This window comes from Squalius cephalus, assembly GCF_949319135.1.
Source record: "Squalius cephalus genome assembly, chromosome: 9".
Classification (NCBI taxonomy): domain Eukaryota; kingdom Metazoa; phylum Chordata; class Actinopteri; order Cypriniformes; family Leuciscidae; genus Squalius; species Squalius cephalus.
In genome coordinates, this window is record NC_137130.1 from 21,533,519 (window position 1) to 21,557,080 (window position 23,562).

The 23,562-nt window shown below is 37.4% G+C and overlaps 1 protein-coding gene across 2 annotated transcripts; it reads left to right on the plus strand.

Moving 5' to 3' along the window:
• The first annotated feature begins 967 nt into the window (after positions 1 to 967).
• On the plus strand, positions 968 to 22,240 carry tbx15 (T-box transcription factor 15). Of its 2 annotated transcripts, none has more exons than XM_079882484.1 (8): positions 968 to 1,501; positions 5,498 to 5,705; positions 8,121 to 8,222; positions 10,713 to 10,884; positions 14,314 to 14,481; positions 15,427 to 15,491; positions 16,640 to 16,737; positions 19,654 to 22,240. In XM_079882484.1, exons 1-8 carry the CDS (start codon positions 1,300 to 1,302, stop codon positions 20,487 to 20,489), a joined length of 1,851 nt encoding a protein of 616 aa, XP_079738610.1. In that variant the 5' UTR covers positions 968 to 1,299; the 3' UTR covers positions 20,490 to 22,240. The 2 variants fall into 2 exon arrangements, with proteins under 2 accessions (XP_079738610.1, XP_079738611.1); XM_079882485.1 differs by lacking the exon at positions 968 to 1,501 and adding an exon at positions 2,224 to 2,424.
• The last annotated feature ends 1,322 nt before the right edge of the window (positions 22,241 to 23,562 follow it).

Consider the following 23,562-nt stretch of genomic DNA (forward strand, 5'->3'; position numbering starts at 1 on the left):
AAAACATAAATAAGCTACACGTTAATGCACGTAGGCTATTGTTATCATTTGGACACAACAGTAATAGTAGCCTAATATATTTCATATTAATATAGTAGTCTAATGTTATTAATTGTTTGAAACAATCTTGATGAAAACATGAAACATAAGAACAATGAAAAGCATAAAACAATCAGCATTGTAGCCAAGCTATTTAAAAAAAACAATAGGCTACAAATCACTTTAACGTGTCATATGGCTATGATCGCCTTTTGTATTTGACGAAGGTAAAACCTCATGTCGAAGGTGTTTGTGCTTTGTGGACACAAAGGCTATTTATAACATAGGCACGCATGGTGATGATAGAGAAGGAGAGGAAATCTGTATTTATAAAAAAACGAATGTTTTGTCGAGTCTAAGGCCTAAACTTCAAGGGGAATCTATGGGACACTTAAAAGTCTTAGACCAGTTTTCCATGTGGTATCAAGTTTAATATTAATCTCAGTGAATAATCGAACTGATAGCCTAATAATGTGCATCAGCAGCATGCAATCAAGCTTAAATAGACATGTCACTTAGGCTACTCAATTTTAATAATAAGCAACCAAACATTTTAAAGGTAAAATAGGTTTCTTAATCAACCAGACATTTTACGCTGACCCACCCGGACGAATGATTAAAAACTTTATAGACAAAAACTTTATTTATCGCGGACTTATTAGGGCTAGGCTACTACAAAAAAGTAATGATTTTTTCCCCCGCTAATGGAACAAAAACAAATGATTTCAGAACATATAGCCATTTATCTGCTTGTTAAATCGAATGAGGTTAATTCACTGTAAAATGGCCATCTCCAAATTCCAGCTCACGGTTTCTCCACCATTATTTCCCTCCTGTTCCATTGGACAACATATTTTGGTTCTTTCCCTTCCTGCGTTTCCCATTGGTCACTCTGGGTTTGACAAACAGTAAGAGGGTTGCCCTTAACGCTTCGAAAAAAGTTTTCCAGAAGTGAATATCAATCAGAGAGAACTCAACGACAGAAAAAGAGACGTAGAGAAGTTGGACGGAGACGCAAAACATCGAGATATTAACAAACTAACTTCTCGGGAAAAGGTATTCAGCTAAAGTCTCATCGTTGGGAATGGGTTCTTTTATTTTTAAGCCTTTAAAGGGCATACATTAGATTTGGGTTTGGATTACCGTCGTCACCGGAGACCTAAATCCACCCGATATAAACATTTTGCGCGTGCGGCATTCCTGCGCCTGCCGCCCGGACGGAGTTTCTATTTGTCCTCCGTTGGATTTGCAGTGGGAGAGATGAGTGACAGGAGACGATCCGCTGCCGCGCTGAGTTCACGAGCGCACGCCTTTTCGGTAGAAGCCCTGATCGGGACAAACAAGAAGCGGAAGCTCCGGGGGTGGGAAGAAAAAGAACTGGAGCTGTCTATGGAGAGCCTCGCGAGCAACGAACAGTTGGGAGACGGCGAGGATCCAGCTAATTGTCTGGATATCGATCCGGGTTAGTGAATGATGACATGGCAAACTGAATTACCATGCACTCCGTAAACATCCCATAACTATAACTTTTGACCGCATTTACAAACTAACGTTTTGCACTGGACTAAACAATTGCTGGCTTATGCAGTTGGCCCAAACATCACTTTAATTCCATAAAGCACTTTTTTTTTTTTTTTTAATAGCCCATGAAACAGCAAACCGTGTTTTTTATTCTTAAATTACTTTGCACAAACTAGTTAAATATGACGGGTTTTTTTGTCAGGGAAATAATAAAAAAGAAAAATACTAGAAATTCATACTAGACAAATGAATACAACAACCATAGAACTTTTCTAACTTAGAAAGGTTTTTGTGTTTTAATTCAGACTAAGATGCAAGTGAATGAAAATTTGGTGATGCATAAATAACCCATCGACTAATAGCCTAGCCTCGATGTGAGGGCCTAACAATTGTTAAATCGTGGTCTTATGTTTTATTAGGTCAACAAAAGAGTATATATTATACGAATTAATTGGAAACATGAACGTAGAGTTTAAAACTACTCTGCAGATGTCAGTTTATACATGCTAATTCCTCTCAATATAAAAGACAAAAGATAAGCGCTCTTGTGAGTTCACGCGAACAGGCGCTCAAGCCTACCGTTACTGTGTGTGTGTGTGTGTGTGTGTGTGTGTGTGTGTGTATTTCTCGGTTTCATCGCTGTAGTTCAACTGTTGCAACGTTAGTCATCACTTCATTAGTCTCGCTTCAGGAACATTTGCCATTAGGCAGACCATTAAGTTCCACACAACATCAGGCTGCTGACTGATCATTCTGATATTGACGCCGGATAAATATGACTGTTCACCACTTTTTAATGGTGAGCACAGACAAAAGTTAGTCAGGCTATACTGAAACAGAAGAGGTGGAAAACAATTGCAACAGGTGAGTAGCATCGCTATAATTTTCATTTTATTAAACTGTCAGACAGCTTTTAGTAGGCTGCTTTTATTGGCAAATTAACAAGATCTGAATTGATTGCTGAGATTACGCGTTACAGGTTAACAGGTCACAGAAGGCCTGATTGTGTCCATAACGGATTGTAGGCTGTATTCAAAGAAAATGTTGTCAATTAAAGCAAAAAAGAATTAAACATCATTTATTTCATGTCGAATTGTCTAAACCACTGTTGTAAATTACACAGAAATATGTGTTTGCTTATAGCCTTTAAACGTGGACTTATGCTATATTATGCCATGTACAGGTTGCATGGTAACTGTTTTGATTCAGATTCAAAATATTTAAATTATATAACATATTTAAAGCGTTTTCTCTCTAACTTGACGGCTTCATGTTCTAAACAGAGATTTCTAGAACAGAACATCTTTGTCGATACACGACCAATGGGAATATATAGGCCTATTTGGTGATACAAAGCGGATTATAATAATAACTAAACAAAATATTATTAAGTTAATCCATAATTTCAGTTCATCTAAATACAATGATCATGATATTATCTTGCCTACGCCAAGCGCATACAGATGAATCGCTCATCTGTTCGAGTCTGATGTCCTAAACAGACACGGATGACATGATTCTGGATTTGAGTCAGTTTGTTCTTCCGACTCAGTGAACACTAATGGAAACATTTCTACGTCTTTGAGAAACAACATATATAGTTCCAAGAAGATCCCATCTTGATTAAATTACAGAGGGAAAAGGGACTCTTTTAAAAAAAAAATTAAAAAAAAAACGCTTTTCAAAATCTTTTTAGACATTGGAGTGAAGTCTCATTAGTGGAGCAGGTTGCCAAGGCGCGAATCAACAAGAAGCTTTTATGTATTTAATAATTCGTTTTAAATTAAATCATTTGTAATAAATAATTAACCAATCAATTCTGGCACCTTACATCACACTATGTGCTGTTTCCATCTTGGTCACCTTGAAAATTTGGGATTTTATTGCTTATTGTGCTTTTCACAACCTAATAAATAAATAAATAAATTAACAAATAAAATAATGCGATATTTCCTTTCATGAATCATACTTTAGGTAAAACAAAGACAAGATTTTCTGTGTGACATCAACTATAGTAAGAAGTAGCCTATATAAAATTGAATGAATAGGCTACTTTCAAATTGGACCATTGTGCATATGGTTTTGATGTCAAAATCTCGGATTATTTGCATTCTGTTTTTATTCAATACTTTAAAAATAAATATTGAAATGCTTCAATAAATAGTATACTGAATATCGCTAAAGTCTGTCCTTGTTAGATTTTTGTAAGATTTTTTTTGATTTTTTTCTAAATGACGTTCGATGTCAATCAAACCACATTTTTACCCTTCGCTTGCATAATTCCCAGAGAGACAAAGTCTAAATGAAAGACGACAGATGTGTACGTTTAAAGGGAGTCTTAATCTTTAATCTTTATTTTTATTACCTCCCTCTTACATGCGACTGAATGAAGTCCAGAAGAAACAGGTGGTTCTGTTCCTGGTGGATTGGGTTACTCTGCAATTTCATGCTTAGTTCGCCTCCGTCCCATAAAAAAAAAAAAAGGAAAAAAAAAAAAAAGTAATTTATAACGTGAAGACAAAAATGAATTTGTTTATGTTAAAGAGTTGTGCTGCGGTATTAACGCGCAGACGAAAATATTAATCTGCTATTATTAGTAGGCTATGCTACAACACTAAATTATGTTTTTTTGCTTCATTGCGTTAACTTGTGCCGTTTCCATGCATTGACTATAGTCATAAGTTATTCCTCCGGGAAAGTTGACTTATTTGTCAGCAGCGTTATAATGTCCAGGGTAAAGGTGAAGTTTTGTTATCTGTCTTATTTTGAAACTATCCTCTGTAGCGTGTGCAGCTGACGCTGGTAGCTGGTATTCTTGTTGTGTTGTAATTCTGGCAGAGGGCATTAGTCTTGTGGAATGTCTCATTGACAGCAGCTCAGGAACGACAGCATGACGGGTTTGGAAGGAGTTGAGGACATGCCTGAGAGATCGCATGAAAGAGACGATGGGGCTCATTACTGTAATTTCGCTGATTGAATCTCTCATGAGGTTGATGAAAAGTCTGACTCTCTCTGACTCGGGCTCTGGGGCCCCGTGGCCTCGGAGGGTTCTGTGCACGGTTTGTCCTGGGCTGCTGTTCAGTCTTTCTGACGCTTGCACAGCCTCATTTGCATGACATGTACAGCCAAAACAATCCACATCTTTTCAATTAGCCTGTGAAGGATGCGTGATCACCTGAATAATAAAATCTGTAAATATTAGCCTAAATCGATTTCTTGTGAGTTTTCTGTTTAACTTATTCACACTCACCATGTATTGCATCATTGGCAAGGCCTGAAATATATCTACTTTTACGATTGTCTTTAATCTTATCCCTATCGGGGGCTAACGTGCGCACACGCTTGGCAATTTAAAAGGGATTTTTTGTTGTTGTAGTTCTAATAGAAATAATTTCGTTGTAAAGCGTTCTAAATGCTTAAGTCAGACTACAAATAGCAAATTTAGATCATGCGCAACAGCAAACAAAAAGGGCATAAATATCTTGCGATCAAAATAACGTTTCTAAACGTTATAAACGATATAACTTTTTTTTTCATTTTCATAAATCTAATTTTTAACCAACAATCTTCTATTCGTTCTGTGATTATTATAGCTAATTACAATAGGCCTAGGTTTGTCGTTGAAAAAAAAAAAAAATTAGTCTGCTGCTACACGCGTGTCCAAAAACATCATAAGATGAATTTTCAGAAAACAAAAATAAATATTCGGCAGCCAATGTGCTGAATCAGAGTTTCCACATTATTTTATTTAGCTGTATATATATATTTTTTTTTTTTTCATTTAACATTCAAAGGCCTATGATGGTCTGAGTGAATCCAAGACGTTATCCTTTACGGCTGCAGGTGATTTGGTTCTGCTGCTCAGTATTGTCAACGGGCCTCCCGAGGGCTCCTTCCTGCTGCTGGCGTTTATAATGATTTGATTTGCCCGGTGTAGATTCGGAGGCCAGCCCGGGCTCTGACGGCGAGGGTCTGGCGGAGAGGACGTCCTGCTCGTTCGGCTCCCCGGCGGACCTGACCCCTGCCGCCTGCGACCCTTCACCCTCAGCCTCTATGGAGGAGATCCAGGTGGAGCTGCAGTGCGCTGACTTGTGGAAACGCTTCCACGACATTGGTACAGAAATGATCATCACAAAGGCAGGAAGGTAAACCTTTTATGATATGTAAAGTCAGACAGTAGCAGCATTTATTTAATTCATATGTAACCAAATTTAAACAAAGATAACCCATTTTTTAAAAATCTTGGCATAATTGGCAAAAATAGTTTTGCATAATATTTTATTAGTATTTCTTTTAAAAATAAGCAGTTAATCACTTAAAAATATCTTAATCACTTAAAAAATAGACCTAATGAATAAATCAGTGTTGTGTAACCAACATGCAGCAAGCTATTTTTTTGCCACGAGCCAAAAGAAAACCATTAAACAAAAAGGTCATTATTATTATTGTTATTAGTTATATTTAATTAGGCTATATGTTTTTACTTTTTTATGAGTTAGAGATTTCATTGTGTTTTTCAAAATGAATGATATTTTTGGCTAATTCCTCATTTTACACTTCAAAAGCAAATGTTTTTACATCTTGATAAGTTTGAAGACTTTTTTGAAAATAGTAGGCCTATACACATTGAAGTTGTGTACTCGCGTGGTTTCAACGTACAAGGAACGTATTTAAATATTTTTACTTGGCCTACACAACTTGACTTTTTTCATTAAAAACAGAAACATCAACTTGACATTTTTAATTAAAAATGTATTAAAACAGCTATTACATTTAAATTCTTGTCATTTTATTTACCGGTATTAAAATTCGAACTTTTGTCATTGACCCATAGGCCTACAAGCAGCCTACTCGCTTTCCCCCCTCTTCTTTTTGAAACAAGCACGCGCAAATAAACTCAAGGTAACGTAACATTGTTTGGCAAAGGGATGTGACTGCGCGCGGGGACTGAAAACACACTGTTTTGGGGCGCTAATGTGTTACACATGGAGGCAGCGGTCACAAATCACAAACCACAACCTATATAGCAAACTACGGTATGTCTATTCCACTACATTACTCAACCCTATAACGGTGGGCGAAACGGCATAACAACAACAACTGTTTCTAATTAATATATTTGAAATATGTTTTTCGTTTTCTTGCTCTTTTGGGCGTCAATTACAGCCCAAACCGAGCATATAACTTAACCTGCACAGTTCACAGTAAGACCTTTCGCCCCCTTTTTTTCTTCTCAGGGGGATTGCCAAGTATTTCCGTGCCATTTTTACACTTTACGATCAAACCAACATGATAATATGTCCCCATTTATTGGCGTAATTCCTTGTTTTAAAACACAGGGTAAACGTGTACTTATACTTCCTGGCCTGGGAGGCTGTAAAGTAGAGCTTATTAATAGAACTCTGTTTTGGCTTATAGCTAAAAAAAAAAAAAAAAAAAATGGACCTCGTTAAAGGAGCCCATGATGCCATTGACAAATTCTTAGACATCGTATTTAAATAGATTTTTTTTACATTATTATGCAAACATTTCGGTAATTATTTCCCCAATTTACGGAGAATAAAACATTTAAAATGTGCTTTGGTAGACATAAAAAAAAAAACAGTAAAAAAAATATTTCTAGGAAAAAATGTGGATCTAAATTCTAAAACTAGCATTAGCCTATAGATATTTCATTTGATATATTGCTTGGGCCTGTTTTCATCATCAATAGACCCTTTCTTCTGATTTTTCGCACTGCTGTAAGTATAGCAATTTTTCTTTGGAATAGTAAACAATTTTTTTTATTTATTTTTTTTGCACCAGAGCCCTTTATCAAACAAAGTTACTTGTGTCCAAACTATTTAACATTTTATAGCCTACTATAGGCTCCTCCTATGTATATGTTTAGTCAAAAATGGAGCCTGAAATAATAATTCCTCTGATTTGAACGCGTGTAACACAACTTCATGAATAGCCCCGTGTATTTTATGCCCTGCTAATAATAACCCTATAAATTTAGAGGTGTAGGGGGGTGGAAGTGAGCGACCAGACACTTTTCTCTCATTATGAACAAAGAGATTTATGACGTTAAAATGAAAAGACAAAGAAGTTGCTTTTGAAGTGTAAAATGAGGAATTAGCCCAAAATGTCTTTTTAGACATGGCCCCTTTGTTCAGTTTAGCTTGTTTGAACTTTTTATAGACATTTCTGAGTTCTTTGATTTGTCTGCTATTCTTTCTTTTATACATCCTTTTAATTTACCAAAATGTATCTAAATCCTGCTATTACTTGCTAATGGTCAGCAAGTCGTGATACTTTCAAAAATAATAATTACAATAATTATTTTATTCTATTTTATAATGTTTATGCTGGACAGACTGGTATATTTCAATATGACATCACTGTAACACATGCTATTTTTTACACTTTTAATTCATTGGCTGTCTTATTTACATTAACTTTGCTTTTTGTATCAATATTTTTATTCTCTTAAAAAAAAATGTCAATGGCATCTCTGTTTATGCAATTGGACTTGTTCAATGAACACATGCAATAATTTAAATTATTTTCTGTTTCAGGAGAATGTTCCCTGCTATGAGAGTTAAAATCGTCGGACTGGATCCACATCAGCAGTATTACATTGCTATGGACATTGTACCAGTGGACAACAAGAGATACAGGTACGCACAGAGAGTGTAGCTCTGTTAGCATGCAGTGAGTAAAGAGGAAAATAACAAATTTGACTGGACATCTGTCTATAAACTGGAAAACTGAACCCTCTTGAAATGGGGTGGGAGATTTACATTAATATGCAACACTGACGGCAATCCTGACAGAGTTGCCGTATCAGCCTTGAAGGTGGTGTAATGTATCCCTGTGATTATGCTCTCACCATGACAACTTTCCATCACACATGCTTACAGAAAAGCTTTACTTGAATACAACTAAAGCCTGCATGCATGTACGGCTTGCTGTCGTACACTTGTCCTTTCCGTAATTACATGTGCCATGTTTCATTACAAGTTTGTTAAGTCTTCCCAAATTAAGTTGATTTTTATTTAAAAGAGGCATAATGATCAACATACAATAGCTCTCCTTGCTTCTTCCTACAATGGCTATAAATCAATAAACGCATCTGATTTCTGTTTATATTCAGTGAAACTATTTGAGTTGTGTTTATGCTTTAGTCCCACGTTTGAAAACAGAACTGAAAACGACTGAAATCAGAACGTAGATTAGAGGCATACATAAGTTAGATGAAATGTTTTTCTGTTTTTCAATAATTTTCTGCTACAAAACCCAATATTTTCTCATATTTCTATATACTTTAGAAAGGTAATGATTAAAAAGAAACAATACAAAACATTGTGGATGTTACTATGTTAATTACATTGTGACACTTAAGTGGACAACACGATAATCTTCCAGTTCTTTTAAACTTAGATTAATGTAATCATTTACTGAAAATAAAACCACAGCCATTCGAGGACTGGGCCTGAAGACAGCCATTTAGAGCCCCCAAATATCACGGACGATTTTAGAAGCCAAAAGATCTTGTAAAATTAAATAGGATTTTCTTCCTGGCTGGGGAATTTACCACAAGGCTTTGCTAGCGGAGCAAAGAGCTGTCACTGGAATGCCTCATGTGTCTCGAGGGCTCGGGTCTGGAAACGCAGGCTTTATTGGAATTTACTCACTTTACTTAGGCCCACTGCCCTTTTTAAGGGACATAGAGTTTGTACTAGACTTGTTAAATCTTTCTTTACGTGTTACTTGAATTACTGTTCTCTTTAATGTGGGCATTCGGTATGGCTTATATTTGAGAGAAGAAGTAGGAAAATACAGTGCGGCCCAGATTTTTGGATCCTTGTTGGAAGCTCTCTCTATAGCTAAATTCACAAATATCCTACGTGCGCTGGCTGCCTTTGTGTTTCTTTATCTAGGTGTTGGCCTGTTTGTCTCTTATTTGTTTTTCCCCCCTTTGTACAGCTGTCTACTTCTCTTATTTCATATATGCACATGATACACACAATAAACGCACATGGTGCAGACTCAACTTGAGCACATGCTCTGGTCTGGTCTTACTCTGTCAGTAAAGTAACCCGATAAATGACTTGGTCTATTTGCTGCTGTGTTGTGTGTATGAGAAAGCACAAGCATATCTGTAATGAACTACTAGGAAAATTGGCATGTGCAGATTAGTTTTTAACCTCGTTATTTTGCTTCTGTACTTGACCGAAGGGTCCTTACATTAAATGGATGTAAATACTTCTGCATGTGTACAGTGTACTGCATGTGTTAAATATTGCTGGACTCTAATGGGCAGTCGCTCCACCATCTGTCCAAAAAGGTGTCACATAAAGTTGGATCTTTATTGATTGTGCTAGTGCCAGATGGCAGATTTATGAAAGATGAAAGAGGGCTAATCAAATTTCCAGTCCTTTTTGGTCTTAGGTTTCCCTTTTCTTTAACACTTTCCCTGCTACATAGAGCATAACCCTAAACAGCACTCCAAACAGGAAATTACAAAAACGCCTGGCACTATATGCGTATGTGTGCAAGGGACAGACAACGTGTGAGTGTTTGTGTTAAAGCACACGTTTTTGTACAGATATATATGCCCTTGGCTTTATAAATAAAACTTCAGATCCAACAGATTAATACCTGTGAATGTGCACATGTTTTCATGTCCGCAGTAGTGGGGTGCTCTGGGAGAGAATAAGACAGACACAGAGGATCTTTAATGCTGCCAAGCAATAACAAAAAGGGGCCAAATGAGAGTTTTGTCCATATTTGAGAGCTGGGTGATGAATTTGGCAGAGGCGACGCAGTTAAGCACTTTCAAGTGTGTGCATGGCCTGAACTAAAGGCATCCAGCTGTGTCTCAGCCAGCTGAGGGAATGCCCTGCAAACAACACTTTAGGAATGCCTAAAACCCCATGTATCAGAATGTTCTTAATGCTTAACATTAATTATGTTAATGTTAACATACTTTTACATACCATTTATTATTATTTGCAGTCCAAAACAAGTTCAGTAGGATATTATGCACAACTTGAATTCGTATGGTCTGTTTGGATGTGAGAGCACATGAGTAATTTTATGGAAATAATAACACTCATGGGCCGCTTTAACAGAGTATCATGAAAGTCATGCCCATATATTTGCAGGTATGTGTATCACAGCTCAAAGTGGATGGTGGCTGGAAACGCAGATTCCCCAGTGCCGCCCAGGGTCTATATCCATCCGGATTCACTGGCTTCAGGAGACACCTGGATGAGACAAGTGGTCAGCTTTGACAAACTCAAACTCACCAACAATGAGCTGGATGATCAAGGCCATGTGAGTGCACATTTGATTACAATGGATGATGTCAGTATTTATGTATTACATACATATACCGTTTAAAAGTTTGGGGTCAGTCAGATATATTTTTTTAAAGAAATGAATTCTTCTCGTCAACAAGTTGGCATTAAATGTATCAAATGTGACAGTAAAGACATTTATTTAGACATCTATTTTAAAAAAAAAGCTGTTCTTTTGAACTTTCTATTTATCAAAGAATCTTGAAAAAAATGGGTTCCACAAAAATTTAGAAATTTAAAAATTAAGCTGTTTTCAACATTAATAATAACAAGAAATGTTTTTGAGCAGCAAATCAGCATATTAAAATGATTTCTGAAGGATCATGTGACACTAAAGACTGGAGGTAATGATGCTGAAATCAGCTTTGCATCACAGGAATACATTATATTTTAAAATACATTCAAAAAGAAAACTGTAATTCACAACATTTGATCAAATTAATGTAGCCTTGATATATACTTAAATCTTACTGACCCATGCATATGATTGCTAATAAAAAAGATAAAGCCACCAACACATCAACAAATGCAATATCTGCACATTAAATGTCTGCGTTTGAGTTTGCATACACCTGCTTATCCACATGTCTGTATTCATAACGTACACTAGTTGATGAATAACAACCCCCATTTCCCCCAAAGACATCTGTATATTCTCTCAAGCAAGAAAACCATTATTCAGTGTATTCTCTGAAGCACTGGCAAAAATGGAAAAATAATAATTGGAATGTACTTGACTGATATTCCCCATGCGTCTGTGCTGAACAACAGCTGAATACAGCGCAATGTAAGAGCATGTTATTGTTTGGAAATTTATTCATTTTTTTCCTCAACATATATGAATTGGTTTCAAGCATGTCCTCCGGATCTTTGGTTTTTGTGTCCAGTGCATCTTTTCTCACTGTTCGAGTGTGACTGTTGTGCCTGGCTCTGGTTTGCAGTATTGTGCTGAAGGAGTGAGTGCACAGGGATGGTTTTATTATCAGACCATCAGATGACACTCTCATCCCGAGCACGTTTTGGTTATGTATCATTGTAGTGTTAGTGACTTTGAGAAATGAGGTGATACGTCCAACTCTATCCAGAATAATGAAACGCACAAGATAAATGTGCTTAATTTGTATGTCAGTATGGTTTTAAAGGCTTAGCCCTCATGTTTTGTTTTAATGTTTCCTCATGTTTTGAGATTGACTGTGTTTGGGGTCCCATAATCCTGTGTATAAATATAAAAACAATATTAGTAATTTTGAAAAGAGCTATTATTGTCCAGTTGGATTATTTTAACTCTCTTAATCAAAACCCTGCTGGCAGATATTATTCATGCTGAATCCCTGTTTTACCATACGGTTGACATTCACTCATGTTATGCAGTTTTGCTTGGGGTCTGTAATCTTATGTTACAATTCTTGATTTTTAATTAATTAAACTTAAATTCATTGCGTGTAAACAATTAAAATGTGAATGTCACGCTCATATTTTTCTGTATAATCAATAGCAAATTTTCTCAACATAAAGCAATGATTTTGTCAATATTCTATCTATTTATGTCTATTATTAATTTTCTTGAAGCAGATCAATAATGTTGTTTTGATTAATGTGATCATCCACTTTTAATGCATCTGCCCATGACCAGTAGAATGGTGCTGTAAAGTCAGCAGAGAGAAGTATAGAATATTTGCACGTGACATGCTGCGTATTCCTTACCAAAAGATACAGTGTATCTGTATTTTAGATGCAGGGTTGGTGTGAGTAAAATAGTTGCCTTAGGCCACGTCTGCAAAGTTCGCTGCTCTACTGGCATCTCCTCTGCATATGGGGCTGTTTTGACTCGAGTCACTGATGCTATCACTCGAGGATTCTGACAAATGTAATAACATATGGGTGTTACAACTGCAGCAGGCTGGTGTTTTTTCAGGAAGAGGAGAGGGGACTTTTCTTATACCACAACCTCGTAAAGAGAGACTTTATTTTTTGTTCGCCTGGAGGGCGAGCGAGGGCCGGAACTGAAGTTAACCCTGGAACGTCCTGTGTGGGACCTCGCCGCCGTGGAATATATGAACCTCACGTTACTCCTCCTGAACAAAAATAATTTCGATTCCAGTTTCATCGCAAAGACGATTTAAATATTATTGGTGTAGAATAAGGGGCTGCTTCTACTTCAATATTAGAATAAATGCGTATATATATATATATATATATATATATATATATATATATATATATATATATATATATATATATATTAGAATAAATGTGTGTGTGTGTGTGTGTGTGTGTGTGTGTGTGTGTGTGTGTGTGTGTGTATATATATATATATATATATATATATATAATGTAAATATATATATATATATATATATATATATATATATATATATATATATATATATATACAAAAAATTACATGATCAATAAGTTATGACAACGTTTTTACATTGCTTTAACTCGTCAAAATAAGTTAAACAATTTTCAACTTTTTTTTATTAGTTATACAAGATTAAATGAATTTTTTTAAGTCAGTTTAATGTAATTTTAGTTTAAATGACTTAAACATCAAAGTTGATTGTACTTAAATTTAAGGCAGCAACTTTTTTTACAGTTTATATATACACACACACACACACACACACACACACACACACACACACACATACTCACTTATTTTATACAATGTAATTCTAATTCTACTATTGTGTATATACTGTGTGTGTGTGTGTGTGTGTGTGTGTGTGTGTGTATGTGTATATATGTATGTACATACACAACTTTTGAAACATTTGTTTGGATCAGCAAAGTTTAACTTTATCAACTCCTAATGTTCATTTTTGTGCTCCGATATCACCTTGAAAAATTCCTTTTTGGCCCCAGACAATGTTCTCAATCCTGAATATCTCCGATCTGTGAAATTACAGCAGTGTGGCTTTGAACACTTCCTCTATGTAGTCGGTCTTCATTGAGCTGGTGTTGTCTGGCCTTGGGCAGCATTGGGCTCTCCTGTGCTGTGCATTTTGATTGGATAGAAGGGGGAGCTGGAATATTAAATTTACTGTCATCAAGCCATTTTTGCAAAGGCCTCTCTTCTCTTGCCTGACCTCCTCGGTTGCGGTGGACCCAGGAGACGCACGCTGACACTGGGAGTAATTAGAAACAGACTAAGGGCCGGAGGGAAGGCTACAGCCTCCATGCTCTGACGCCAACACATCGGTGTGAGATACTCACCCTCGAGCTGGCCTGATTCATATCTCATCAACATGTGTACACACTGTGATACAGCATGTTCTCATAATGGTCCAAGCAGCTTTGGTATTCTCAGCCTCATTATGCCACTGACATTTAATCCATACAGCTGTGTAAGTGCGCTCTTGTGGTTGTGGCAGAGTAGTTGATGATATAACTCTATTTCTAGATCATCCTGCACTCGATGCACAAGTATCAGCCCCGTGTCCATGTGATCCGAAAAGACTTCAGCAGCGAGCTTTCTCCAACCAAACCTGTTCCTACAGGGGAAGGAGTAAAGACGTTCAGCTTCCCAGAGACCGTCTTCACTACGGTCACAGCCTACCAGAACCAACAGGTCCATTACTGACTGTCAGTGCACCACTGTGACTATGAAATGCATAGTTCAGGTCTTAATAGGCATAATACAACTTAACAACTAGAGATGTGTTCAAATAAAAATTGTAGCCAATAATTATTTTCATGTTGTGTTCAATATCAAAATTATAATATAACTAAAACAAACACTAAAATCAATTGTTTTATATTATACAAGTGAATTTAGGCATCACAAAATTATGATTTTCAGTGTGATAAATGGAAATACATTTTTAGATTTGCTGAAGATTATATTTAACAATCGTTACCTTCTTAAAATAATTGCCCAAGTCATTTTTTCAGGTTTCTCAGAAAACACAAAAAACTGAACCAATAATTGAGGTTGAGTAGATTTTCGGTCTTCAGCTGCCATCTTGCCAAGTCTCATTGTCTTTTGACTTAGGCTAAATAAAACGGCCTAAGTCACACTCTTGACATAGGCCATTATACTACAGGGGTAGAATTGCATGATCTGTTCAACTGAGGATGTGGGCGATTTTACCAGAGGTGGCCAGCATCTTGAGGAGATGACTTATGCAAAAAAATCTTTTTTGTCAAAAAATGACTGTTATTGCAATTAAAATGCAATTATTTTAGGAAGGTGACGCAATGTTATTACTAAATTATTAGTTTGTTAAAAAAGATTAACCTTAAGTGAGTGTTAATATATATCAAATATTTCAATAATATTCACATACCAATAAATAAATAAAAATCTCTATTCTGACCAGTAAATAATATAGTGCTAATATTTTGTGCATCCCAAAATAAAACCACATTATGCATCAGTTTCAAAAGGAAAACATTGAAAAAAGACGTTTTGTTATGTTTAGTATTAAATTGCTATGATGAATATGTGTTTGAAGTGTCTGGATGTCAAAATATTATTAAATGAGTCTTTTTTGGACTTCTTCTCTTATAACAGATTACCCGTCTAAAGATCGACCGCAACCCATTTGCCAAAGGATTCCGGGACTCTGGGAGAAACAGGTAGATTTTCAGGAAATCTTACCCTTGCTCTGTATTGTCCATGCTGTGTGTGCAAATACACACATATCTCGGCAGTGTCCTTTCATATGGATATGAACCCCAGGAGATCCCTCCTAATTCCACGTCCTGCTACATTAAAATCACTCCCTCATTCAGCTGCCAAGAAAACCTGGTCGATCTGTGATAAAGCGTTCTGATTGAGGGCAACGGAAAGAAAAATGCCTCTCTTTCCTTTTCTCGCTTTTTCAACTCCCTTCCCTCAATCTCGCCCACCCTTTCACTCGCCTTTCTTTCCCTCTCGCTGTATTTCCATGCACTTCCCTGCTCCGTCTATATAAGATGCGAGTCAGAATACTGCGAGAAAGTCTGAGACAGACCCTCAGCACATGAAAGCGCACTTCCATCTGGAGAGTATTATCGCCACAGATATTTGAGACATCTTTTTTCATTTTTCAAACAATAGACCGCCTGATTTATGAACTAGCGTTAGATTTTCATTGCAGAAAAATAGAGATGAAAAGATTATTCAGGAATAAGATAATATATATATATAGAAAACGCTCTTGCCCTCTCAATAAAAATGGAAAAATTTGGTAAACAACAAAACAGTTGATCTGTCACAAAGTAATCACAGTTTCATTTATGCACTGAATCCTTCACATCCTGGTTTGCAAACCGCAGATTAAGTTGTAATGTCAGCTTTTGATGATCGGTGGAATCAGTTATGCTTAACCAAGATATAAATCAATATTTTAGTTGTGATATTAATGGGAAAAATCTGTCATTTGGTGAGCAGTATTTGGATTCAGTCTCAGCCAGTGCTTGAGTCATTAGAGCGTCTCACTAACAAGCAGAAAGGAGTAGAGAATTACTGCCCGTTAAGCCGCACGGCGAGGGCTGATGCAGGGAGCGCTGCAAAGAGGAGTAAATCATACAGGAGGGGGACCCATGTACAGAGCAGAGATGAAACATAACCAAGATTTATGTGCACAGTAAAAACCTGCTCTTTTTATGGGCTCCAGTTTCCTCAAACTCCCCTTCTCTTTTTCTCCCTTTTTTCTCATGTGCATAATCTGACCGTCTCACCTGTTTTCCCTGCCATTTCACGTCTCTTCTTCTGGCTTTCTCTGTCACTGTCTCTTGTGCAGGACTGGGTTGGAGGCAATAATGGAGACGTATGCTTTCTGGAGACCTCCAGTGAGGACGCTGACGTTCGAGGACTTCACGAACATGCAGAAACAGCAAGGTATGTGCATGGTCCCTGTGACTGGAGATGTTTATAACATGCCTTCTTGAATAACAGAGGCTTTGCATTTCAAAATATTGCTTCATAAATCATTTTTAAAGTTACTGTGTGGCCACAATAATCACATACCACAGAGGATTTATGAATGACTCTAAGTTTGTAGGGAGCTCTGCACTGGGTGGGACGAGTTGGACAAACTTGGGTTTTTGTGTCCAAGTGAGGTTGTCTATACATCTGTTTGACAGATCAAATGTTATTTCACTTCCTCAGTCCCTTAAAAGAACAGTTCACCCTAAAACCATATTATAGCTTTATATGGAAAAAGAGGCCAAAATGCATTCATTATTTAAAAAAAAATCATATATATTTAAATATTCAAAATGTAACATTCATTACTAAAAGTCAGTAGTAGTGATTTAAAATAAAATAATTCAGTCGGATCTTTTTCAATCTGCTCACTAATCGAACTGATCCAGTTCTCCAGTTCTACTCAAGAAACTGGCTAAGCGCACTATTTGAGCGACGTAAACACAAATGAACAATAAAATTAAAAGAAATATCTGACCGTCCTCCATAACACGGTCGCTATTTACATCTCATATCGTCTGTAAACTGTTGCGTTACCAATGTAATGACTGACGCATTTGTATTACATTCCAAAGAGGTTTATTATCAGCCTCACACAGTGGAAAATGAAACCATATCCATACTGGCCTGCACTGTGGAAAAGTGGCTATTGATTCAGTGATCCAGTAAAGTAGTATCCAGTACCATTTATAAATTATCAGTGAATAACATCATAAATTTCAGCCTGTTTCTCACACAGAGCTATTCTATGACTTCAGAAGACTTGACATATAGCACACAAGGTGTTTCGATCACTTTTAGGGTATTTTTGTGTTTATTTCGAAGCTTGAAATGTCATGAGAGCGAATAAATGATGACGGATTTAATTATTCAAAAGTAAAAGTCCTCCTGTGGATTTTGCTGTGACGGATGTCTGATTGCTAAAATCATCTCTTTAGCTCAGTCTCTTACTCATAGCTAGTTATTGCCCAGATGATCAAATGCTGATGTAACTAATTTTTTCTCTCGTCATAAGGTCAGAGTAATGTGAGCATGGTATTTTGTCTGAGTAGACATCTGTTTGTCATCACAAACTTCTCGAAACAGATTAAATGTTAATTAAAGTTCTCGCACGGTTCCTCCACCCCCACCCCCGCAGCCCAAACCGATTGCCCTCAAGAAGTACATGTAGATCTATTGGAGTAATTAGTTGTTCTCGATCACTGCTGAAGCCTCTCTCACCCCAGCCTGACAACAGGGGAAAAACATGACATCACCACAAGGTCTTCTTTCCCTTAGCCAACAGAACAGAACCACGTTGAGTGAACCAGAACTCGACTCAGCTGTATTATCGAACGCATATGGAGCTGGCCCAAGCCTCAGCCAAGAGAGTTCTGAATTATTTAGTTTCTTTCCCGTTCCGAGCCATAGACCAGACTACATTTTCAAAACAACAAACTGAGCGCTGGCCAGTTTCTCATTAATAAAGAAATATGTGGTAGATATCCCACCGCTATCATTCAGCTCCATGTGTTTGACTTATTCACTGTTAAAATGTGCCAGTGAATTTTTTTCCCTCTATGAACATATGCCCAAATGCTGCATGTCAAACTGAGAGAAAAAGGCCAGAGTTCTGTTGACCAGACATGCATATTTTCAAACTCAAGCCAAATTTGAATTCAACATTTGTCACAGTATCCCTGAGATGGTTTTAGCTGACAAGACATGTAATGGGATTTTCATACTGTGCTTAACCTCTGGTTATCGCCTCTTTAAACCCTGCTTTTAACCCCAACTTTTCAAAGTGTGTGAATTTTGGTGCCAGATGCATACAGTGTGAAACAATGCTGTACAATGCAGCACTTGCCTCATTAAATATTGTCATATTGTATAGTCAGATAAACTTTTACACACTGTATTTTGTTTCGATGTTTAAGGGAAAATCAAAATGTCAATGACAGAAAATGCATTTGTTGGAGTGAAGAAGAGTGTTTTATTGTTATACTCATGGTCTTAAGTTTATTGAGGTCAAACTGAATGGCACAATCAGGCATATATGAGCCCAACTGATGTGCAAGAGCGAGGCAAGCCATTATTTAAACAGGCTGCATACTGTGTTCGTCCAATCAATCATTCTGACAACGTAAGTCTGCGAAGAAGAAAGTTAGTTCGGGTTCTGTTAGTTCAGTTTTTAGAATGATCTGGAGTTTACAGTTTTAACAATAAAAAATACCTTAAAGAGATTGTTCACCTAAAAATGAAAATTCTTCATTTTGTCATTATTTACTCACCCTCATGTTGTTCCAAACCTGTATGACTTTCTTTACTCTGTGGAACACTAAAAAATATATTTTAAAGAACTGTTTCTGTCCATACAATGAATGTGTCCAAAACACCCTACTGGCTTTCATTGTATGGACAAAAAACACTGACATTTCACAATATCTTCTTTTGTGTTCCACAAAATAAAGTCATACAGGTTTTAAAAAAATCTCCGACAATTTTAAAGAATGAAGATGTTTGTTATGTAGAATAGCACTGTGGAGATGCGTTCCATTATGGGTTAATTTGTGGCACTTGTTGCCAGGTTTGAACAGGCCTCTCTTGTAACCAGATGAAATGCTCTCCCTAAGGAGCCACAGCGACTGCTTGTGATCCATGGGATGAAATAAGAGATACGCTCTGTGTGATTGTTGGACAGTGCGTTTGTTTTCAGAGCTGGCTCTGTCTCACCATTCTCCTCTTGAGTGTGCACTTATTCTTCATGCATAGGAACGTGTATCCACAGTGTGTCTTTGGGGTTTGGATGTTTCTGAATGTTTCTGAATGTTTGCTGACTGTGTTTTTCAGGAGGGAGCACTGGCACCTCTCCCACTACCTCCAGCACTGGCACTCCATCTCCCTCCGGTGCGACACACCTTCTCTCCCCGTCCTGTTCCCCTCCTACTTTCCATCTGGCACCCAACACCTTCAATGTGGGCTGCAGGGAGAGCCAGCTGTGTAACCTGGGCTTGTCCGAGTACCCCGCATGTGCCAGAAGCAACATGGCTGCCCTGCAGGGCTACGGAGGACTGGCCGACGGCTCCTACGGCCGCCTCCAGACCACAGGAGGCACTGTAACCTCCGCCCAGGCCTCCGATTCCTTCTTGCCTCAGAGGACTTCCTCTCTCATCGCTGCAGGAATGCAGGGAGGGGCTCACGCCTCATTGGCTGCTGGTAACAGCAGCGGTTGCAGCGGCGGGGGTAAGATGGATGCGTATGGAAGTCAGCTGGCCTCTTTTCCCGCATCCCAGCTACAGTACGTCATGCAGGCAGGGGCGAGCTCCGCCTCTGGGTCATCAGCTTCATCCAGCTCATCCCCGTCCTCCGCGCATATGTTCTCTGGGAGCCATCATCACGTGCAGCAGAGCACATACAACGCTTTTTCCCTTCACAATCCCTACAACCTGTACGGATACAACTTCCCGGCATCACCGCGCTTGGCTACCAGCCCAGAGAAGCCTCAGGGTGGCTTACTGTGCTCTTCCTCCTCTGCCGGAGCATTTGCCGAACGCCAATACCTGTCCAACAGTGGCATGGACAGTATGCACATGATCGGCAACCCCGCAGGAAGCCAACAGGGGGCCGGCAGCTGTGACGGCCGCCAGTATGGCTCCTCTTCACAGATGTCCATGCACATGGTTTGAAGTGCTTGAAAAAGTCAAATAAACCAAAAACAGATAAAAACACTAACAGCTGCTGCAGTTTTTTGCTCAGCGTTACAGGGTTTTCAGAGTTTTCAGAGTTTTATTACTCAAAATGTCTGATATATTGGCATGAGCATTTCACCATTGTGACATTGGAGACACCAGCCGTTCAATGTGGACTTATTGTCATCTCATTGCCATATAACTCATCAGACTAAAATGGAGTTAAAGTGTTACCTGCGTTCATCTCTTACATAATATGCCGTCAAAAGCAAATGGATATACAAGCTAAAAATAACTCCTCAAACTCGACTGTTGTTGTTGCTGACCCGCCGACCTCAACGATGTGCAAAACTGAACTAAGTCAAATGAGGTCCGATTTTTAGAAGATGGATTCTGGTGAGGATTCATATTTGGTGCAATAATAACAGCAATAATGGCCCCATAACTGTTCAACATTAACAGAGACATCAGCCAGAACTAAACATATCCTCAAAACTGTGACGAATAAATGTTGTCAGTATGACGTTTTTGTTGTTGATAATATACAATGCTTGTCATAGAGGTTGCGATACGATGTTGGAAACTGACTGACTCTCTCAGGATGGCAAAGTTAAATCCTCCTGTAATAACAGGGTCTCTGTGTGTTTCTGACAATCTGTTACTGAAATGCTGAACCTTTGCCTATTGGTTTGGAAATGGCTTAACCATATCCTGAGTGGAACATAAACATATAAACAATAGTGAATGCACGTAAAGCACATAGATTTTAAATTGTTGTGTGGATAAAAACCATAGGAAGACAAGGTAATTAAGGTATATGCTTTGGAGTGTTTGTAAATGAATATATTTAAATGCCAAGCAATTATATGGCCAGTGTATGTTGAATTAAAACCAGTGTGGGAGGAATAAACAAATGTTGTTTTAGGCTTTTAAGGCTGTAAATACAAGTGCCAAGCACATAAAGCTCATTAAATAAACATTATAAGTCCTCTTTATGTTTCTTGAAAAAAAAAAATCAAGCATGTTTTGTTGCTTTTGGTTGTGGTTTTTGAAATGATATCATGCAGTATATGGATCAGAAATCAGAAATCATCACAGGTCAAAATATGGACCTACAAAAGCGAATATTTATGTAGCCTATATTTTGAATAGTTTAATAAATTAAAAATGTGTTAATCCATACATGTATTTTCTTACAGAAAGCAAGAGGATTCTAATCCTCACAATCTGAAAACCATTACTAGTCCTACAAAAAAAGTTTTTACTAATCAAATGCAAATCTATCTCATGCCCTCTTTATTTTCCCCTTTATTATAATCATGAGCTTGAGATAAAGAGAAACTGAAAATAAATATTTGAAAGTCAATATGTGTAAAAATAAATGTGTAAAAACAAAAGGATTGATCCTGCTGTTCTCTTTGATATAAAGAAGAAAGAGAAGACCATGTGGCTCAAATTCATCCTTTTCACTGTGGTGATGCATATAAATATGCCACCTGTTTAAAGAGATCGAATTGGGGCAAGAGGGAGTGGGAAGAGAGGAATATGTTAGACGCTGGATGTGGGTAATTTTTACATATCTGGTTTTAATATGTCTGATCTTAAATACGTTTACAGTATTTATGATCACTTCTCTCATGTCTGGGCTTTGGTCCTCATTATCCCGGCACAGACTTCATTGATTTAAAAGCACAATCAGCATCCATTACATGGATGTCTTCAGAAGTGAGTAAAAAATTTTCTCTTTCTCTCTGTTCCTCTTTATTTTTCTTCTTTCTCCGATCACATCCCATCATGTGCTCAGTTCCAGCCATGAAATATCATATCTGAATCATCATCAGAAAGTAAACGGGGTAGAAGACCGTGGAGACATCTCTCTGTATTAGAAACACCTGTTTTCCAACTGCAGCTAATGACTGGATATATGCAACTGAAGAGTGCATGATTTCATAATTTGGCACATCTCCATCTGTCTGGACAAATTTTCCAATAATTATGTGCATTTATTTGTCTAGTACTTAAAAATAAAAGCTCTACCAAAATTTTAAAACTGCCTGTCCTCTGTAAAAACAAACCATGGCCTCTCACACCCAGAATGGACAGGTAGGGCCTACATTTAGGAAATCTGAATGTAGAAGTGTAAAGGGTAAAAATATAGATAGCCTACTAGAGAGATTTCATTCATATTTACATTGCTACGTTAGCCTGCATCAAAGATCTAGGCTATCTGTGTTGTTTTTAAAAAAATAAACCTGAATCGCTTGCATTCTCTTTCTTTTAACACATTTTTACTATTAGTATTTAATAAATCATTTTGGCAAGATATTGACCTTTAACAAATGTTATGCCATTTCATCAGCCTGATAGAAATCAGAATGAGTGCAAACAATTCAGTCTGAAACAATTAAAAAGGGTGATGAAAACAAAGATGTTTAATTGGGAAAAGGGAAGTGTCCTCACAGCTGTTTTGAAGTATGGCCATGTAAGATACGATTTCTGGTAAACTATTGCCCTCTTGTGTTTCTCTTCCACATGATTCAACCAGCGCTAAACTTGTTATTTCAGTAAATAACTGATGTAATGCTCCAACCTTTATGTCGGAGTTATGGCACTCTTATAGGCTACAAACATGTGCATTTTTGATTACTCATTGCAGAGTTGCCTAATGCATTTCACTCACACACATGTAGGCATGAAGAAGAAATTGTTGCAGTACCTAACACTCAGTAGCCTATCTGTTATCTGTCTCTTTGACAGTGTAAATAAATAAATGTTTGTTTTTTTATTTCTTGCTCGCTCTGCTTTGCTTAGATTGGCTTTTATTTTCTGATCATTTTTCTACTCATGTCATCCGCCTCACCGCCTTGGAAACCTTTATCCAATCAGATTTTATTGCGTGACTTTTACAAGTAAAATTAAGCTCCACCCCTTCAGGATCTCCAGCGAATCCCTCGACTACAGTGCGAATAGAATCTTTTTTCAGATTGTCAGACTTATTAACCAATCAAATTGTTTTATTTTGCACCTGGTTGGGTGTCTTTCTGAGGCCTCGCGGGCCTTGGCTTATGCA